This window comes from Tupaia chinensis, unplaced genomic scaffold, assembly GCF_000334495.1.
Source record: "Tupaia chinensis unplaced genomic scaffold, TupChi_1.0 Scaffold145257_1, whole genome shotgun sequence".
NCBI lineage: Eukaryota > Metazoa > Chordata > Mammalia > Scandentia > Tupaiidae > Tupaia > Tupaia belangeri.
In genome coordinates this window covers 1,387,129-1,407,059 of record NW_006205117.1, presented here as the reverse complement: position 1 = coordinate 1,407,059, position 19,931 = coordinate 1,387,129, and the positions used below count along the sequence as shown (strand labels likewise).

The following is a 19,931-nucleotide window of genomic DNA, read 5'->3' as shown; positions in this document are numbered from 1 at the left end:
AAGACTATCTTGTAATTTATAGAAAACTCAAAAGATGTGTGATAAATAACTATTATTCTGAATTTAGCACAAATACTTTCCATTCATTTGTTTTTTAACGTGAGATATAATTTACTTATAAAATATACATATTATAAAGATATGCAATAATATACAAAACTTATACATGTTCAATTTTGGGATTTACAAATATGAAAGTTTATGTAACCAATAGCTAATCAAGATATAAAACATTTCTACCACACTCTCTAGTGGATTGACTAGTATCTCCCCAAAATCCATATCTACCTGGAAACTTAGAATATGACCATATTTGGAAATAGGGTCTTTGAAGGTGTATATAAAGAAACATGAAGATGTGCTCATATGGGGATTAAGGTGGGCCCTGAATACAATGAGAATGTATTTGTAAGAGACAGAAAAAGACATACAAAGGTAAATGAGAAGAAGACCTTAAGAAGACAGGCAGAGACCAGCAGGTGGCATAGCAGATGATGCGCTGGACTTCCACATGGCCAATGGCAGTTGGGGGTCCCAGACCCGGCATCTTGAAATTCATGCTGGGCATGTGTGCGTGCATGCCTGAAATCCTGAGGGGATAATAGAGGAGATGGTATTGCAGTATAGCTATCTTCCCTGGGGTATGATTCTCAGTTTTCTCTCAGTCTTTTTGGTGAGTATACACACCCTATTCCAAAAAAATCTCCAAAACAAAACACAGGTAGACATTGGAGTTGTGCTGCCACAAACCAACTGATGTCTAGGGGCACCTAAAGCAGGAGAAGGCAAGAAAAGACTCTCGTAGGACCTTCAGAGGAACATGGTCCTGCCAGATCCTTGATTTCAGACTTTTAGTCTCCAGAATTGAGAGAATAAATTCCTATTGTTGAAGATACCAGATTGCAATAATATATTATGGCAGCTCATGAAAATGAATGTATCCCTTACCCCCAAATTCTGTCATCCTTCTGTCCATATAGTTTTCAGCCTTCAAAGGCATGTGCTTTTCTCTTTCCTTTTTTGAGTTTTTGCTCTAGAGTGCCTGTTCCTACGAGAGAGAGAGAGGGGGAGAAAGAGAGAGATAGACAGACAGAGGGAAAATGAGAAATCAATCCCAAGGGGGGACGGCCATTTTGCAAGCCATTTCCTCTCAGGATTTTGGGCATGCATGCTCACATGCCTGTTGTGATTCTCAAGCCATGGGGTTTAGGACTCAAACTGTGTAGCTGGCCAATGCCTTAACCTCCATGCCACCTGCTGGCCCTCTTTTTTCTTTTTTTTTTAATGCTAGTGCACGTGAGCACTTGCCAGAGAGAAATTGCCTCATGATAGGGTGTAATCATGCTGCAATCTTTTTTTCTTCATTTGCCTATCTCATCAAGACTTTGGACATGTACATGTGTACCCAGTATATTTTTCAAGCCCGTAGGTCTGACCCTAGTGTCGACAATGGTTAGCCATGTGGGATCCAGCTCCCTTAACTGCTAAGTCATGAGCTGGTCCTGTACTGTTCTTATTTCTGTCACCATAGACTAGCCTTACCTATCGTTGACCTTAGTAGAAACGGAATTATACACAGCATTCCCCCTTTTCAGTGTTTAAGACTTTTTAACATTTGTCCTAATGTCATTGAAGCAAAAACCATCATAAAACATTCTGCTTTTTTACAGTTCTCCAATGCAAACAAACACAAAAAAAACCCAAAAATTATAAACAAAAGCAAAACAAAACAATTTGTATAAAAAAGGTGGTTTTGGTATAAAATGTAACAATCTAAATCAAAACTTACAGATAAGGGTTAGCTGTATCACTTATCTCTTTAAAAAGCTCTTATGATTATCCATTCAGAACCAACAAGAGTATTGTGTGTCTAGATTCTTTCAGTCAACATAGTGTGTTTGAATTTCAGTCATTTTATATCTGTGATTCTTTTTGTCATTGAGTATATTCTGTGATCCTTTTTGTCACTGAGTAAAACCCATAGTATGAATATCACATACTTTGGTAAAACTCATGAACATAACACAATTTGTTCATTCTGCTCATAAATATTTGAGTGTTTCTTTTTACTGTTTTTATCCATCTATTACATCTGTGTGTAGCTGTCACTGGTTTACGTTATGTATTTTATAACTGCTTTTGTAGTCAGTACCTTCAAGGTAGAATGAGTCCATCACTGTACTGTAATAGGATGCCGTATGTGCTCACCTCGGGTGACTAATTATACACAGCATTCCCCCTTTTCAGTGTTTAAGACTTTTTAACATTTGTCCTAATGTCATTGAAGCAAAAACCATCATAAAACATTCTGCTTTTTTACAGTTCTCCAATGCAAACAAACACAAAAAAACCCCAAAAATTATAAACAAAGCAAAACAAAACAATTTGTATAAACAAGGTGGTTTTGTGTATAAAATGTAACAATCTAAATCAAAACTTACAGATAAGGGTTAGCTGTATCACTTATCTCTTTAAAAAGCTCTTATGATTATCCATTCAGAACCAACAAGAGTATTGTGTGTCTAGATTCTTTCAGTCAACATAGTGTGTTTGAATTTCAGTCATTTTATATCTGTGATTCTTTTTGTCACTGAGTATATTCTGTGATCCTTTTTGTCACTGAGTAAAACCCATAGTATGAATATCACATACTTTGGTAAAACTCATGAACATAACACAATTTGTTCATTCTGCTCATAAATATTTGAGTGTTTCTTTTTACTGTTTTTATCCATCTATTACATCTGTGTGTAGCTGTCACTGGTTTACGTTATGTATTTTATAACTGCTTTTGTAGTCAGTACCTTCAAGGTAGAATGAGTCCATCACTGTACTGTAATAGGATGCCGTATGTGCTCACCTCGGGTGACTCTTCCAAGTGAGCCCTTTCAAAGATGTGTCCATTAGCTTCTAGCTGTTTTCAGACTAAATTAACCTGTGAACCAGAATACTTACCTTAGCACTCCAAGTACATAGAGTTCACCCTTGAACAATGTTTGTAAAGGGTGCTGACCGTCAGAACTGTCAAAAATTCACAAACTTTTGACTTCCCCCAAACTTAACCACTAACAGCCTGCTGTTAACCAAAAGGCTTACCAATAACCTAAACTGTCAATTAATTCATATGTTATATGTTATATCTATTACATGCTGTATTCTTACAGAAAAGTAAGTTAGGTGGGGAAAATGTTATTTAAGAAAATTATGAGAGAACACATCTATAGTTTTATTGAACAAGTCTACACATAAGTGGATTTGTAGTTTAAGCTTGTATTGTTCTGGGACCAGCAGTTAGCGTAATGGCTATGTTGCTGGACTCACATGTAGTCGACTGTGGTTTGTATCCCGGACTCGGTGGCTTAAACTCATGCTGGGCGCATGTGCGTGTGTGCCCAAGATCCCTAGAGGAGAATGGAGGAGAAGGGACTGTGGCGTGGCCATCCCCCCTGGGGGGTGATTTCTCGCTTTCTGTCTCTCTCTGTCTGTCTGGCGAGCACACGTGCCCTATAGCAAAAACCTCTCAAAGAAAAAAAGAAAAAAGAAAAAAAACCTATATTGTCCAAGGGTCAGCTGTATTAAAACTCCTAAGATAAATAAGCAAATGGACTATATATATACAAAAATGATAATACGTACATTTTAATTTATGTTGGTCCTTCTCAGTAATGCAGCATTTTTTTTTTTTTTTGAGAGGCTTTTACTATAGGGAGTGTGTGCTTGCTAGAAAGACAGAGATAGACAGAAAGTAAGAAATCACTCCCCCGGGGGTATGGCCACGCTGCAATCCCTTCTCCTCCATTCTTCTCTCGGGATCTTGGGCACACATGCACATGCACCTGGTGTGGGTTTAAGCCACTGGGTCTGGAACTTGAACCTCTATGGACTACATGGGAGTCCAGTGTCATAGCCATTACTCCAACTGCTAGTCCTAGTAATGCAGTACTTTGAGTGCTTTAGCTTGCCTCTCAAATCTTCTACATTGTTTCTGTTCAACATAAAATATGTATTATAAAACCCTGAAAAGGAATCATCATTTAAAAAAATCTATACTTTTATAGGCATGCTAACATATTTCTCAATAGGCATGATCATTCCTGCTTGTTGCATACCACTTCTTCTGGGATCCATTTTATTTTCTCCAATGCACACAGTTTGGAAGTTGTTTTAGTGAATCCTCTTACTGATAAATTTATTGCCTTGGTTTTTGATTGAAAATATCTTTAATATGCCCTCATGCTTAAACAATGATTACTTGCCGAATAGTAATTAATCATTTTTCCTCACCCTCTAACATTTATTTTTTCTGATTAGAAGTCTTCTGTTAGTCAAATTTTTACTCCTTTGTAGATCATCTACTGGTCCTCTTTGGTTTGACTTTATTCGTTAGCATAAGTATGCTATGTTTAGATGTAGACTTGTTTTTACTAATTTCCCTGGATCTATCAATTTTCCATTAAATAATTTATGTCAGTCTTTAATTCTGGAAACAGGTCAGACATGATCTCTTTGAATAGTAGGTGTTACTCATCCTCTGTCCTTTCCTTCTGTAATACCTATAATCATATATTGGAACTTTTTCATTTTCTTTTACATGAATCATATTTTTTAAAATCTCATTTTGTGCTGTAGTTCTTTAAATCTGTTTTCCAGTTATGTTATTCTTTTTAAGTCTACCATTCAACTTGTTCATGGATTTATTTTTTAGTTTTGGAATTTCCATTTCATTCTAATTTGTACATTTTTGTTTTTTTTCCATGTAATTTCTAGTTCTTTATCTCTATCTACTCTATAGATATTTAAAAGACTTTTTCAGAATGTTCTTCATTATTCTTCACATACGAATTTTCCTTCTTATTGATTTGGTTAACTCTTTCTCTTGGAGGTTTGCTTCTTCATGTGATTTATTTTGATGTTAAAGTGGTTTCTACAATCCCAAGTCTAGGGATTGTAGAAAATTTGTAGTAAGTATTTTAAAATGTTTTTGTTGTGTTGATTTTCCTATATATGTACAAGTTTTTATAGAAAGTCCCTGACTTAAGTATCCTTGTTAGAATGATAATTTGAATTTAAATCCTCTACTTGGATGTTTTGTAGGCCTGAGTTTCCTATATCTCTTGAGTAATGTTTTCTCTCTAACGTTTTCACTTTTTGTGTCGCCCAAGTCCAGAGTTGAAATTCTCTTCTGTGGTTGGGGCTGGGGCTTGTAGTACTTGTCATGGACAAACAGCTATCATGGCTTCTGTTTACATAAAAGGAGCTAAGTATAAGCTTTTTGTGTGCATATACACACATACACACTGCAAAAATGAGTGGGGTAGTGTAACGGTGTATATGTGTATAAATATACATACATATGCACACACACACACACATACATACACACACATGTGTGTGTATTCCTGGATTCAGAACTCCTTCATAAATTCTACCTTTGTCTGGTCTAACATCCCCATGGGTCATTCATTCAGTTTCAGCTTCTGGTCTTAACCCTGCCGCTGAGTTTTCTTCTTTGTTTTTAAGTTTGGTTGTCTCCTATGACCTTCGCGTGTGTGTTTAGTATATCTAAGTTTGTAGAGCAGAAAGGTGAGACATTTGTCCTTTCTGCATGTATTGAGAGAAATCTGATTATATCCATAAACATTTGTTTCTTATTTTTCTTTTGCAGCTAGTTATGTATCAAATCCCATTTGCAAGGGTTGTTTGTCTTGTTCAAAGGACAATGGGTGCAGCAGATGTCAACAGAAGTTGTTCTTCTTCCTTCGAAGAGAAGGGATGCGCCAGTATGGAGAATGCCTGCATTTCCGTCCCATCGGGCTATTATGGACACCGAGCCCCAGACATGAACAGATGTGCAAGTGAGCATTTGACTTCTGTCTAATTTTACTGATTTGCAACTTAGGAGATAAGCTGAGTTAAAAGTTTTGAATGGAAAAAAGATATATTTGTAGTACTTTAAGATGAAACTTGCAAAAATGAGTGGGGTAGTGTAAGAGTACTTTTACTTTGTTTTGTATAGAAATACATGACAGCCACGCACTTATTTATTTTGATTACATAAAAACTTATTTTACCACAAGTATCTCAAACACAGTTTGTTAGGCAGGCTTTTGTGAGGATGTACTCTGTGCTGACAATAACTCCCCCGGCCTGCCTCCAGAGAAAACCCTGCAAAGGACTTTAAATACTTTCTAGCAAGGGTTTTCTCTCTGGTTTAACACAGTTTCTATAGCTTCTTTTTCTGTTTTATCTGTGTTTATAATATCTGTTTTAGTCTAACTTGCAAGTAAGTATGCATATTTTAGATTTCTTTAAAGCACCATTACTGTTAAAGAAATTTATTTCAAAATATTCCGAGTTCTGGGGACCAGCAGTTAGCGTAATGGCTATGTCGCTGGAATCTCGTGTAGTCGACCGCGGTTCACGTCCTGGACCCGGTGGCTTAGAACTCACACCGTGTGTGTGTGTGTGTGTGTGTGTGTGTGTATGTGCATACCCAAAATCCCAAGAGGTGAACGGAGAAGGGACTGAGGCATGGCCATTCCCTTGGGGAATGATTTTTCATTTTCGGTCTCTGGAGAGCACACGTGAGCACACATGCCCTATAGCAAAAACCTCTCCCCCCCCACCAAAAAAAAAATAAATAAAAAATTCTGAGTTCTAAGTTAAACAACTGTAATAAGATTAAGAATGATATTTTATATATAGGAATGATGGTAGTTTTTATTTATTTTTACCTTTTAACCTAAAAAAATCATTTACAGAATGATTCTCATCTTTTAAGTTAACAATAGAAATTGGGGCTAAAAAATGAATGAGATACCAAAGGAACTTTTTTTTCTTTTTTTTTTTTTAAATTTTGTTTTTTTCTTTTTATTTATTTTCATTTTAGGAGCTCAAGTTTTAGGGGATATGGAGGATTAGGAACAAGGGACTGTGGAGTGAAATGATGTACGGGTTGTGGTTTAATAATAATTTAATGCATTAAGTGCTTTATCACTGGGCAGTAAGTCTTATGCATATTCCATTAATACATTGTATACATGACATTCAGCTGAGACAGTCTTTAGATAAGAAGGGAGTTTGAACATCATTTAAGGACAATATTAGTTTGGAAAGGGGCAGAACTAGAGGCATAATTAGGTAAATTCTAGAATATAGGACCCATATGCATGTAAAGTAACCAGCTCAAAAATCAAGTCTCACCTGTGTGCTATTTGGCATTGTGGTAAGGCAATCTTCTGTTTATGGGTCTTGCCCTAGATTGCTAAACATTTTGTGCCATTGATCCCTGCCCATTAAATGTCCTCAACTCAGTGTCACTAGTAAAAGAATCCCAAAATATTTTTAAACACCTTCTAGAATCTAATATCACCCCTGGATGAGAACTATTAAATAATATCTGCTTAGCAAGAGATGTGGTTGGAATTAAGGATGGATGGGGAAGCTCAAATGCAACTGTTAAAGCTCTTGTGTGTCCGGATAAGAGGTGTTTAGTTATTATCTGACGGTATTAAGTAGGCGATGAACTAAAGAGATTGCTTTATTTAATTCTCTCAAAAGTGAAGGAGATGAATTGGAGGACCAAAAGTAGAGAAAGGCCGTTATACCCATTGCAGGTTAGAAATCTTGTTTGATATGGGACTAGTTGTTAGCATAATGGCTATGTTGCTGGACTCCCATGTAGTCGACCACGGTTTGAGTCCTGGACCAAGTGGCTTAAACTCATGCCGGGTGCGTGTGCGTGCATGCCCAGGATCCTGAGAGGAGAATGGAGGAGAAGGGATTGCAGTGTCGCCATCCTTTCTGGGGGTTTATTTCTTGCTTTCTGTTTCTGTCTCTCTGGTGAGTGCACATGCCCTATAGCAAAGACCTCTCAAAAAAAAAAAAAAAAAGCTTGTTTGATACAAGATTTGTAGGTAATAAATGTCAGGAGCTTTTAAAATAGAATCAATGGGACTTGGTCACTAATTGTGCAGGGGGGAGATAGAGATTCAAATTTAATCCTAATGTTTCTAGATAAGGTGACTGAATGAACGGTTTTGCTATTAGCAAAGAGAAATATTTAGACCTAAAGGAAATTTGGATCTACCTCCATTTTTATGGAGTCCTTTGGGTTAATAATTAGGACACAATCAAGTATCAACATATTGGCCAGTTTGTAAATAGTATTTTTTTTTTGAGGTATGTCCCTGGGGCAAACTAGTAATTTGTCTCTGATTGTTCATAAACTTCTGTGGGAGGATAAGGTCCACCTTGAAATGGATTCTTATTCTGATTGTATTTGACCACTAATGCTGGAGAGTTGAGTCCAGGACTCTCCTGCAGTTTTCATCAGATTGTCAGTGCACAAGGAAGACGAGGCAAGAGTGCAGATAGATGGAGCCATTTATCCCAGGATCTAGAGGCAGCATGATATATGCTGTATATAAAAATGGGCTGCCCATAGTGTGTGTTACTCAGCCTGGAACACCGGAAGGTGAAGGGGCTGCTATTCATTACTATGTAGAGACTGTCCCAGGCAAAATGGTATAATGACCACCTCAGCAAAACCTCACAGTTTATCAGCAAGGTCTTCCTTAGATACTCCCAGGCAAGGGTTAATAAGTACATTTTGGCTAGATTGACCCCTTTTCTCAGAAGTAAAAAGGAGAGCGGTGATTGGAAATCAGCCTTGGAAAGGGAATCGACATGCAAGGATGGGTTTGCTTTGGTTAAACTTATTGTAAGTGAATATAATCGATGCTGGAGTTTACTGACCTAGAGGAAATCATTACTTATTTGGTACAAGCGGGAAGTGCTTCTTGCCAAGACTCCTGGGAAACAAAGTAAAAGTGGAAAATCATTTCTTAATCCTCAGTATGTGACTTTTTATGACTTTTGTTTTTCCATACCATTTGTTCTTTTTCATATGTCTTTTGCATATTGCCTTGATATTTTTATCCAGAAAATGAGAAAGATTTAAGTTGGAAAAGCTATCATATCCACTTTTCATTTTCTTAAGAGATTATTGCTCAACAGTAGAGAGAAAAAATTGTACTTTAAGTCACAGTAGCTTAAAAAATCCTGTCAGTGAAACGACCTCAATCTGTTTTTCTGATTACTAGAGTAAGATGCCAAGTGTAAAACAATATCATTTCCCTGGGAGAAGAATTGCTCTATCAAATGTTGGCTGAAGTTGGCTACTTGGAAAACACAGTGTGATGCTTATAATATTCAAACATGTTTATGAAAACCAATAGCCATTTGAGACGTGTGTGTGTGTGTGTGTGTGCATGTTCCTTCCCTTACAAATATATATGCATACACACATGGTGTTAGGCGATCCTTCTCTTATTCATTGATAAGCTTATTTTAATATAAGCACCTTTTTTTAATTTTACTTTTTTATTGCCACAGTACATGTGCACTCACAAAAAGAGTCAGGCCGTAGTCCTTTTTATTCCATTTCTCCATCCCATGTGGATTTGGGACATACATGCACACATGCCTAGCATGTTTTTCAGGCTGCTGGGTGGACACTGAAAGCATGGTTGGCGGTGTGGGATCCAGCTCTCTATGCACCGTGCCTCATCACTGCACTACAGGGCTAGTTCCAGAGCTTTTTAAAATCATTGTACCTGTTCCTTGTGGAAAGCTTAGAAAGCACACAAATTTTTAAAAAGTCGGGAAAACAAAATACTACTCAAGAAAATGGAAGTTAATATTTTAGCTTTTGTATTTGATGTTTTGATTCTAAGCCTTTTCATGTTCCTTCCCTTACAAATGTGTTGTTACTGTTTTGTAATTTACTTTAACTTGATAAGCTGTGCAAATTGTTTCATATACACATATATTTTGACACATTTGTCTGATTACTTTTTGTAAGATGAAACTTTAAACATAATACGCATATATATATATAACACACCTGGAGTGAGTATAAGCCACTGGGTCTGGGACTCGAACTGTCATCAACTACATGGGAGTCCAGAGACATAGCCATTATGCCAACTGCTCATCCCATAATACATAATTTTAAAGGAATGATTTATTTAATTTTATTTAGCATTATTACTATTTTTAAATTTGCTATAGGGCATATGCATGAGAGAGAGAGAGAGAGAGAGAGAGAGAGAGAGCGAGAGCGAGCAAGTCTCTAGGTCCGGGACTCACACTGTGGTCAGCCATTTGGGAGTCCAGTGCCTTAACTGTCAGGCTATACATGTTGGCCCTCATGATACGTATTTTTAAAACATTTAGTATATATTGCAAGTGACCTTCTAGAAGTGTACCAGTTCATGTTTTCCTTCATTAATAGCAGGCATTTCCCCTTTCATCTCATCAACACTGGGTAGTAATGAAAATACAAAAAATACTTTTTTTGTATTAATACACTTTTCTTTGATACAAATGAAGTTGAATATTTTCACATGTATTATTAGTATCATAAGATGTTTACCAGAATCCCTGGCTGTCCCTTTTTCCCCTATTTGTATAACTGCCTTGTTCTTAGTAATTAAAAACATAAAATTTGAAGTATCATACAGAATTTTTTTAACATTGAAGATTTCTCCCCCTTTTATTTGCGATAGAGTCTATGTACATGAATGTAAGAGATAGAGAAGGCCTTCCCCAGTGGGGCCTAGTTGTGCTGCAACCTTTCTTCTGCCAGTCCTTCATCCTGGCAGGAGTCTATGCACATGTGTGCATACCTGGCATGTTGCCACTGGGGCCATGAGTCAAACCTCAGTAGGTCATGTGGGATCCAGCTTCCTCTGCACAGTGCTTAACTGCTGTACTGTAAGGCCAGACTTTTATGTTCAACAATTAGTGATTGGAGAATTCAATGGATTATCACAAAGTGGGTTCACACATGTGACTACCACAAGGTAAGGAAAGAATTCTAGCATTACTTAGTCACAGACTTCCCACTCTGTATTCTCTCCTTCTTCAGCATCACTACTGTCCTGACTTGTAACCGAAACACACATGAGACATAATTCACCACCACGCTGTTCATACTACATACAGATTGGAAACAACCTAGAGGCCCAAACTATAGAATATCCTAGAAAAATCTATTAGTATCATATAAAGTTGTTATAACTATATCAATATAACTATTAATATATTAATAAAAAGAAATATGCAAAAATATAAAGTGAACTGCAGCAATATGCAACAACATAGCTATAGTACATAATATGGGGCCAGCAGGTGGTGTGGTAGTTGAGATGTTGGACTCCTATGTGGCTGTCCACGGTTCGAGTCCCAGTTCTAGCGGCTTAGTTGGGCGTGGTGGCTCCTGCTCTATGGCAAAAATCTATGGAGGCTGGAGGATTGTGGCATCAAGTACACAATGCAATGTTGAATAGAAAAAGCCATAAAAATATATATTTACCTGAGTTTTAAAAATAGGCAAGATTATTCTGTGGTGCTAGAGGAGGGATTGTGGTTCTTACTGGCATTATTTATCGAACAGTTACTATGTGCTGACTTTGGTACTGATGTGTCCCTGATGATATAATCATAAGTAATAATACCCTTGAGTTGCTATGGTTTGTTGTAGTTATTCTCAACTGGGGGTGCTTTCACCTTTTATGGGACCCTCAGCAATGTTTAGAGACATTCTTGGTTACTCCAGCTGGAGGGGTGCTGCTGGTATCTAGGGGATAGAGGCACAGCTGCTGCTACACTATCTACAGGGCACAGGACAGCTTCCAACAATGAATTATCCAGTCCCAAATGTCAGTAGCATCAAGACTGAGGAACTTTGGGCTAGTGGGGAAGATAGATGAATCATCGATTCAGTGTAATATGTCATAAAGGCTAATTAGGGGACCAGCAGATGGCATAATGATTACATCACTGGACTCCTATGCAGTTGACCACAGTTCAAGTCCCAGACCTGGAGGCTTAAATACATGCCGGGTGCATGTGCATGCATGACCAAAATCCCATGAGGAAAATGGAGGAGAAGGGATTGTGGCATGGGCATCCTCTCTGGGGGGTGATTTCTCACTTTCTCTCTCATGCTCTGTCTTTCCAGTGAGTATGCATACCCTATAGCAAAAATTTCTCTTAAATAAAATAAATAAATAAATAAATAAATAGTTTCTGTTCTGTGCCAGATATTCTGTTAGATATGCATCTCCTTAGTTTATTTTTCAAAGAAGTAGTCAAGCAGATTATGTATTTCTATTTGTTGAATGAAGTTGTCTTAACTGGTAAAATATACTTTCTAAAGATTGGGGTAGATTGCAGCACTGACAGGAGATAACATTTGAAATGAGGGGTATTTTCACTGTTATCAGGAGTAAGCACTATAGGCAGAAAAAAAGATGTGAAAGCATGGAGACACAAAACCTTATTCAGTGCAGTGAAATGCAGGTGGTTGAGTGCAGTTCCAGTATATAGCCGGAAATGATAATGATTGGGATGGTGGGGGCTAACTCATGACAAGCCTTATGTGACAAGTGGAAGCAGTTTAAACATTTTCATGAAAGCCACAAGTACTTAATGAAGTACTTGAAGCAAGGAAATGGCAAGGTTTAGGGTTTTTAGAGATAACTATTTTAGAAACATGAAGAATAAATTAAAAAGGAGGCAACTATGAAGGCAGTTGTCTCCTCAGTTAGACCTACCCTGGCCAATTTATCTAAAATTTTAATCTCTCTATACCAGTACTTATTTTCTCCGTTCCCTTTTTAATCCTCCCTTGCTATTTTTTTTAATCTCTCTATACCAGTACTTATTTTCTCCATTCCCACTCCCTTGCTATTTTTTCTCCCTTTCTCTTCTTTAATCATCTGTTTACTCCCATTGTACCTTTGCTCATGTCAATGAACCAATATTGTCTTTTCTACATACCTAGTTGATCATTTAACTCTCCCAGGAGAACGTAAGCTTCAAGAAGGAAGGAATTTGGGTCAATTTTATTCAGGTTCTTAATATGGAGAATAATGTCTGACACATAGTGGGGGCTTAAAAAGTATAAGTTGAATGAATAAATGGATGAAGGTGCTTTTAGTGGAGGAATGGTCAGAGAGGCTGGGGAATAATCCATAGGGCTTGATAATCAAGCATGTCGGGTGAAGGTAAAGCATAAAATTAAGATTTATCTATGATTTGGGGTTGGGAGCTACAGAGTAGAATTCATAAATGCAGAGAGCACAGGAGGAAGAGCATATTTACTGGAGAGGTTGGTCACGATGGTGGAGTGTGCTTGATTTGATATCTGTTGAGCCTAGGGTAACTTCTATGTGATATCCTGGTGAAGGCTTCAGGGAGCAGGTGGATGAAAAGGTCTGCAACCCTCAAGGGAGGCCTGACATGAATGATTGGCAGGAAGAAGAGAACATAGACTGAGGCAAAAAAAAAAAAGAAAAAAAAAAAGAGTCTGAGGATTAAACCCTGAAGACTATTGACATTTAACAGCAAGCAAAGAAAAGTCAGTAAAAGAGTCTGTGAGAATCTGTAGGAAAATGAAGAAATGAGAGGAGGATGTCCTAGAAATAGAAGTAGGAAGGCTCAAGAAGGAGCAAGTGGTCAGTGTCAAACAATAATAGCTGGTTTCACTGTTAGAACAATAATAGTTGATGACATTAATGGGGGTCATTTTATCGTTGAGGAGCTGCCCTGATTGCAATGGTTTGGGGGACTATCTAGGGTCATAGAGAAGTCACAGTGATGGTGTACACGATCTCTACTTTCTCTCTGCTAAAGTTATTGGAAATGCTATCTAATGATAGCTAGACGGCTCATGGGTTGTGAAGTTGGTGCATGAGAGACAGAGACAGAGACAGATATGGAAGGAGATTTGAGCAGGGAGGAGCCAGCTAAGATCCAAAGAGGGAATGATTTATGGAAATTAGATCACTGAAGGGACAGAAGAGGATGGGATCCAAGACATAGGTGGGGAAATGAGCCTTGGAAGGGAGCACTTAATTAATCAGCTATCTATAAACTAGTCATCTCACGTCAGTCAGGATGGAGGATTCATCTTTTTCTTATTTACCATCTCTCATCAGTCATGGTGGAGGATTTATTTTCACAGAAGGAAGGTATCAGAAGTATTCCAAAATTAAGAAGTGAGATCAGTAAACTTTTCTAGACCTCCAACTTATACATAAGAAAGTAATACAAATACCCCTTTTTATTGGGCCACAATATATTTTAAAAAATCATTTGTAGACAAAAATTATAGAAACATGTTATTCATAATTCTGAACCAAGTGAATTTACTACTTTTGTTTTAATTATTTTTGTTCTATCTTATGATTTTGCCCTTGTTTTGGAATTTGGTGAAAAATGTGTTTAAGCTAGATGAATGTTACATTTTATGTTTTTAGAATGAAATCACAGGTTTTAAAAATTAATATTTTTGAATATCTTAAAAAGCTAATTAAATATAAAATGTGCCTTAATTTGAGTGCCCAAAATCCCAAGAGGAGGATGGGGGAGTAGGAATTGTGATATGGCCACCCTTCCTTGAGGTGTATGTTCTCTGTCTCTCTCACTCTCTGTCTCTCTCTGGTGAGTGCATATGCCCTCCAGCAAACTGAGGAAAAGAAAAAAGATTGGGAGTATACATAGCAGAGAATCCACTAATATTTATTGTGTAAAGTGCCAGGCATAGACTCTTGAGAGATGAAGATGGAGAGTTCATACCTGTGAAGGCACGCAGGCTTTTTAAAATTTTATTTTTAATATGTATTTTTTATTTACATTTAATCACAATACGTTGTTACAATGAACAGCATGGTTTTTTCCCAGCACAAATACAGTGCTTATCAGTCACAACAAAGACATTACCATATACATTCTCATCAGCAAATAACTTCATTTTGTGTCAATTAAATATATTGTCTTTTTCCATGTTTCCCTCCCTCTCTTCCCCTATTACCTACCCCAACAACCACTCTCTTACTAGCTCTGCTATCTACAGTTGCTCTCCCTGCTATTATAGCTTCTAATCTTTCAGTTTCTGCTATGAAGTGCAGACATTTGGTATGTATTGAACGGACACATACTATGTCTGTCATGGTCTGGCTTGCTTCACTCAGCATTAAGTCTTCCACATTCATCCATTTTGTTTTAAAGGTCAGGATCTTGTTTATTTTTATGGCTGAGTAATAGTCCATAGAGACATATGCCACATTTTTTAGTCCACTTGTTATTTTTGGACATTTGGGTTGATTCCATGTCCTAGCAATTACAAATAATGCTTCAATAAACATGGATGTGCAAGTGCTTTTCTGACTGAGGATTTTTCCTATGTTGGGGTAAATAAATAAAAGTGGAATTACTGGGTCATATCGTAGTTCTATCTGTAGGTTTCTGAGGAATCTCTATAGCATTCTCCACAGTGGTTGTGCTGGTTTGCATCCCCACCAACAGTATAGAAGAGTTTCCTTGTCACCACAGTCTCGCTAGCACCTGCCATTCTTTATTTTTTAATTTTAACCATTCTGATTGGGGTTGAGTGATATCTCCTTGTGGTTTTGACTTGATTTCCCTTATGATAAGAGATGTTGAGCATGTTTTTGTATACTTTTTGGCCATTTGTGTGTCTTTCTTGGACAGTTATCTATTCAGCTCATTTTCACATCTTTTAATGGGACTGATGATTATTATCATTATTTTTGCTGGTAAGCTGCTTGAGTTTTCTGGTTATTCTAGTTATCAGTCCCTTATCTGGGGCATAGTTTGCAAATATATTCTCCCACTCTGAGGGTTGTCCTCTCACTCTAGTTATTGTTTCTTTTGTGCCACACATGGTTTTGTTTGTTTTAGAACTGGTGACAGCAGGGAGATCATCTGGAGAGTGAGCAAGAGAGAAGGCATAGAGATGCATTAGGAGGTTGTTGCACTAATCCAGGGCTCAAATGTGGACTTCAGCTAAGGGAATGGCATTTAAGATGGGGAGAAATAAACATATTCAAAAGATTAGAAGACAGAATTAGTTGGAAGTTGATGACTCATTGGATGTGGAGGTGACAGAAGAGTCGATGATGACTCAGGCTTCTGCTTTTAAGGATTGTACAAATACTGGTGACATACTCTGAGAGGAAAACAAATACAACATAGTTTGGGGCTTATTCATATTATTAATTTTGGTTTAGATTGACAGTAAAAGGAGTTGAAGTTTAGAAGCACTGAGTTTGAGATGACGCACTCATATGGAGACATGCACTTGAGAGTTGAATACTTGAGTCTGTTTTAGATGAAATCCAGTTAGGGTTCCCTTGCTGTCCTGTCACTTCTTACTGTTAACACTGATTATATCGGGTCACTGGAATAGTCATGATGTCCTTTTCTTGTTTTTTTTTTTTTTTTTTTTCTATACTAAAATGTGTCATGACTTTTCTGATGACCCAATACATGCAGATATTACTAGGAATATGGATAGTGTTTAAGTGCTTACCTGGGTACTGATAGATGATTAAATCTGATTCTGGTTGGAATGAGATTGCTATATTGTATACCTGTGGCAAACTAGTGACCTTCAGCGGAGGTGCATGTGCTGGGAAAATCTTTTCCCCATGCCAGCTTGTATACCTGTGGCAAACTAGTGACCTTCAGTGGAGGTACATGTGCTGGGAAATCTTTTCCCCATGCCAGTGGATGGCAAATAGGACCATTCTGCACAAACTTAGGCAGCTTGGCATTTGCATAGGTGTCTCTCTCACTCACCACCTGTCCCTCCCACCTTAACCTTTATTCTACCAGTTTTTTGTTTTGTTTTCCCTCTCTCTTGGCCATGACCTTCCCTCCTCTACTGTATTCTTGTTTGTCTTTTCATCTCTGTCATTCTTAAAGACAAGAGTGGTTCATTATTGACACATACTGCCTGAACCTCTGTATACTAGAAGGAGATAGTTCTCAAATTGAAGTATGAATCAGAATCACTTGTTAAAACTCAGATTGCTGGAGTTTCTGATTTGGCCCATCTGAACTTGTATTTTTAACAAGGTTTCAGGAAAAGACGTGGTTAGCTCAGAGACTGCATTTGAGAATCCACGTGACCATGTAATAGTTATATTGTCTTTAGTTATGGAATAGAAAACATTTTAGTATCCTCTGAGCATATGAGGTGAGCTGTTCAAGGAAATATAATAGAACACACTGGCTTTCAGGACAGGCTGTGGCTGCTCCTGCATGTCCCTCCCCAACTCCCTTCTCTGCCCCCACACTTTTTCAAAATGCTCTCTTCCTTCTTCGAGAGTTTTTTTTTTTTTTTTTCCCTTTACAGGTTGTAAGTCCTTGTGGGAGAGAGACAGAGGGAGGAGGTGAGAAAGTGTCCCCCAGGGCACATGGCCACACTGTAATTCCTTTTCCTCCATTCTCCCCTTCAGATTTTGGGTATGCACACAGATGCTAGGTGTGTTTCTCAATCTGTCAAGTGTGGAACTAGGACTGTTCAGTTGACCATGTGTGTCAGCTGCATTAATCATTGTGCCGCCAACTGACCCACTACTTTATGGATTCTGGCACATATAGAATTCTAATTTTATAGTTATGTCTTTATATGTTAAAGTCTAATTTATTTTGTTTTGATTTCATTGCTAACGATTCTAAAAATAGGGACCAGCAGTTGGCATAATGGCTATGTCACTGGACTTCCATGTGGTCCACCGCTGTTCAAGTCCCAGACCGGGTAACTTAAACTCACGGCGGGCGCGTATGCGTGCGTGCCCAATATCCCGAGAGGAGAATGGAGGAGAAGGGATTGCGGCATGGCCATACCCCCTGGGGGGTGATTTCTTGCTTTCTATCACTCTGTCTGTCTGTCTCTGTCTTTCTGGCGAGCGCACGTGCCCTATAGCAAAAACCTCTGAAAAAGAAATCTGAAAATAGTTTTGCACTGAAATATAGCTTCTTCATGAATAGAAACTTTATAAGCTTTTTTTGTGGCAAATGGTAGTCCTCCCACCTGAGCCAAGGTTTTGCTTCCAGTGGTTTCAGTTCACCTATCAACTGTGCTTTGAAAATAGATGAGTATATAAATCTAGAAGAAAATTGATTCTGTTTTCTCTTTCTTCTGCTGCTTCTCCCTCTCTCTTTCCTAATCACTCCCACCCCAACTGATGTGGATTCAGAGGTTTATCAAGGAAATATTTCTTCAAAATTACATCATTAGTCAGTAGCAGAGTGGCTATATGTCTGAGAATATTGACTCTAATAGAATATTCTTTCATCCTATAGTTCCTTAAAAATTAAACCATGTGATATAGACAAAATTATTATGCACACAATCTGAGTACTAGAAAAACTATCAAAATGTATTTTTCTTTAATGAATGGTCAGTTTATGTGTTTTATCTCACTAAGGATTTCAAGACACCCACTCTTATCTTCTAAAAAGAGAAATCAATTTGTTGGAAATCACCTCTTTGAAAGAACATTGGGCTGGATGGAATGATGCACTCTGATTTAAGCTCTGGTGGTAACTCGCACAGACAGATTACATGACACACCCTGGAGTCATAGCCCCCTCGCTATAACAACTGCCACGAGTCTATCTGTGCAAACCTCCCAGTGAAAAGTGGGATTTGTTATTGACTGTTTCTCTTTGAAACAATGTTGTCTTTGTGACTTTTTTTTTATGTTGGATCCTCAGGAAAGTCATGAAGTATTTTTCTATGCAAAAATGCATCATGACTTTTCTGACAACCCAATATTTTAAGTTTAGTTTCTTCAATGTTCAATTTATCCCTCCAACTCTCATCTTTTCACAGTTTTACAGCTAGGGAATTTGCATACTTTTTGTTTCTTAGAGAAACACAGAAAATTAGACATAAGAACCTTAATGTAGTATATAAGTTGGTGACTACTTTGGTAAAGGAATTCTCTGTTCTAAATGATTTTTGTCTAACAATGTGCTATTGCATTGACATATATAAAATGAACTCTGTTTAGTATTTACACAGATAGAAATTTAATGTTTAGTTTGTTCATTATTCAGTAAATATGCCTGTCATATCTGTCTTGTTAAGTTCCCTTCCTGTGCTTGACCCTATGAGAGTGGTGTAATTTATGCTGTTTTCTTCATGGCATGGCCATACCCCCTGGGGGGTGATTTCTTGCTTTCTATCACTCTGTCTGTCTGTCTCTGTCTTTCTGGCGAGCGCACGTGCCCTATAGCAAAAACCTCTGAAAAAGAAATCTGAAAATAGTTTTGCACTGAAATATAGCTTCTTCATGAATAGAAACTTTATAAGCTTTTTTTGTGGCAAATGGTAGTCCTCCCACCTGAGCCAAGGTTTTGCTTCCAGTGGTTTCAGTTCACCTATCAACTGTGCTTTGAAAATAGATGAGTATATAAATCTAGAAGAAAATTGATTCTGTTTTCTCTTTCTTCTGCTGCTTCTCCCTCTCTCTTTCCTAATCACTCCCACCCCAACTGATGTGGATTCAGAGGTTTATCAAGGAAATATTTCTTCAAAATTACATCATTAGTCAGTAGCAGAGTGGCTATATGTCTGAGAATATTGACTCTAATAGAATATTCTTTCATCCTATAGTTCCTTAAAAATTAAACCATGTGATATAGACAAAATTATTATGCACACAATCTGAGTACTAGAAAAACTATCAAAATGTATTTTTCTTTAATGAATGGTCAGTTTATGTGTTTTATCTCACTAAGGATTTCAAGACACCCACTCTTATCTTCTAAAAAGAGAAATCAATTTGTTGGAAATCACCTCTTTGAAAGAACATTGGGCTGGATGGAATGATGCACTCTGATTTAAGCTCTGGTGGTAACTCGCACAGACAGATTACATGACACACCCTGGAGTCATAGCCCCCTCGCTATAACAACTGCCACGAGTCTATCTGTGCAAACCTCCCAGTGAAAAGTGGGATTTGTTATTGACTGTTTCTCTTTGAAACAATGTTGTCTTTGTGACTTTTTTTTTATGTTGGATCCTCAGGAAAGTCATGAAG

The 19,931-nt window shown here is 37.6% G+C and overlaps 1 protein-coding gene across 1 annotated transcript in view; it reads left to right on the top strand.

Moving 5' to 3' along the window:
* The window catches only part of RSPO2 (R-spondin 2), a 175,287-nt gene that overhangs the window by 84,330 nt on the left and 71,026 nt on the right, over positions 1-19,931 (top strand). Inside the window, 2 exon segments of the mRNA XM_027768053.1 lie at positions 5,666-5,799; positions 5,801-5,855. Of these exon segments, the coding sequence (XP_027623854.1) occupies positions 5,666-5,799; positions 5,801-5,855 (189 nt within the window).